At 55.5% G+C, this 1958-nt stretch overlaps 1 protein-coding gene across 1 annotated transcript in view; it reads right to left on the bottom strand.

The window, feature by feature from the left end:
* Positions 1 to 698: 698 nt before the first annotated feature.
* The window catches only part of CCL17 (chemokine (C-C motif) ligand 17), a 3140-nt gene continuing 1880 nt past the window's right edge, over positions 699 to 1958 (bottom strand). The window contains exons 2-3 of the mRNA XM_006897142.1: positions 1286 to 1403; positions 699 to 819 (exon numbers count right to left, since the gene is read on the bottom strand). Of these exons, the coding sequence (XP_006897204.1) occupies positions 699 to 819; positions 1286 to 1403 (239 nt within the window). The remainder of the gene's footprint in view (positions 820 to 1285; positions 1404 to 1958) is intronic.

The following is a 1958-nucleotide window of genomic DNA, read 5'->3' as shown; positions in this document are numbered from 1 at the left end:
GGAGCCAAGGCACCAGTGGGACAGAGCCTCACTTAAACACCTAGATTTTCTGGGGGCCTTGGGCTGCAGTGGGGATCGAGGGTCTGAGAAAGCTGGGAGGCAGGGAAGGGGCTGCAGGCAGAGCCTGGCTGTGGAAGGGCCCTGGGATGAAATGCAGCGTGCAGGGTAGTGCCCTCAGCTCCACGTCTGGCTTACAAGTGTGGGGGCTGATTGAGGACCGCAGAGATGAGGAGGAGGAGGAGTCTCAGTGGTCCTCCCCAGTTCCCCAGCTGTAGGCTCCCAGCAGGAGAGAGTGCAACTTCCTTCCCTGGTGGGGTAGTGTGAGGTCCCCTCCTGCCTCTGTCAGCCACTCACCAAGACCTCCCCTAACTGGAGTTCAGCCTGCAGCAGGCAAGACCCCCTCTTCAGCCCTGATTTCCTGTTCTAACCCAGACAGATCAGATTTTTTTCTGAGAGTCTGATACCGATACCACAGGCTAAGATGGGGCAGAACTGTTCCTCAGAGAAAACAAACACACTGACCCAGACTGAGGGCAGAGGCTTTAATACAGGCCCTTGAGTGTCCACAGCTCGAGTTCAGGAAGGGAAGGAGATGTCCATTGCTCTGAGAACCTCAGAGTCAGGCTCAGGAGGGAAGCAGTGGCTTGGACCACCATGGTCCAGGAGACAGGACATGTGACAAGGGGCTCCATGGGAATTCAAGATGTGTGACGAGGGGCGCCTTGGGAACTCAGGACTTTTTCCAGATACTTAACAGCCTTCTTCACGCGAGTCTCCTTGGGGTTTGAGCAGATGGCCCTGCCCTGGACAGTTATGAACCTGTGAGGAGAGAAACGCATCAAAGTATGAAAGACCTTCCGCGCAGGGCCCTGAGATCCAGAGAGGGTATCTATGACCGGTCTGGGACATCACATCTACCTCCAGTGTTCCCCGGCCTATCCCGGGAAGCCAGGGCTGCAGTGCAGGGAACCTTCCCTCCACCTAGGACTTCCCCCCTCCCCAAGACCACCCAGAGACTAAACTGAGAGGGGCCTGGCCTGACCAGCAGAGAGTGACCAGTCATTGGTCACTGTGTGTGCCAGGGGGTGACTCACCCCTCACTGTAAATAAAGAGGCTGGGCCTAGGGGCTAGGGGCTGGCTCAGCACAGGACCTGCGTGGAATAACAGGGGTGGCCACCTAGGGAGGGCCCTGCTTTCCCCTCCCTCTCCTACGGTGGTTCTGGGATCCCCAGGATGTGCTGGGAGCCAAACGCAGGAGGAGGCTGGCCCAGGTGGCAGACTTACACGATGGCGTCCTTGGGACACTCCTCTGAGGTCCTGTACCACCACCTCAGCCTCCCGAGGGGAATGGCACCTTTGAAGTACTCAAGGCAGCATTCCTTCCCCACATTGGTGGCTCGAGCTGGTCAGGAAGAGAGCGAGGAGTTAGCGAGTGTGGGAGCGTGATGTGAGGGGCTCTGTGTGTGCAGAAGGAGGGGTCAGTGTGCGTGCATCGGGGAGGGGCTGTGTGTGGGGAGAGTCTGTGTGTGTTTTGGGGAAGGGACTCTGTGTATTAGGGAGGATCTGTGTATGTGTGTACTGGGGAAAGTCTTTGTATATATTGGGGAGGGGTCTGTGTGCATTGGGGAAGGTCTACGTGTATGTATTGGGACAGGTCTATGTGTGTGTATCGGGGAAGAGTGTCTGTTAGGGAGGATCTATGTATGTATATTGGGGAAGGTCTGTGTGGTGTTTTGGGGAGCGGTCTCTATGTGTTAGGGAGATCTCTGTGTGTGTTTTGGGGAAGAGTTTCTCTATGTATTAGGGAAATATCTGTGTGTGTATTGAAGATTTGTGTGTGCGTATGTGTGAGTACTGGGTAACGTCTGTGTGTGTGTTTATTAGGGAGTGTGTGTGTGTTGGGGAGAGGTCTGTGTGTGTATTGGGGAAGGTCTATGTGTATGTGTATTGGGGAAGG

This window comes from Elephantulus edwardii, unplaced genomic scaffold (genome assembly GCF_000299155.1).
Source record: "Elephantulus edwardii isolate Elephantulus edwardi_28Jun2011 unplaced genomic scaffold, EleEdw1.0 scaffold00201, whole genome shotgun sequence".
Classification (NCBI taxonomy): domain Eukaryota; kingdom Metazoa; phylum Chordata; class Mammalia; order Macroscelidea; family Macroscelididae; genus Elephantulus; species Elephantulus edwardii.
Note: the sequence above shows the minus strand (reverse complement) of the source record. Positions and strands in the feature narration are given on the sequence as shown.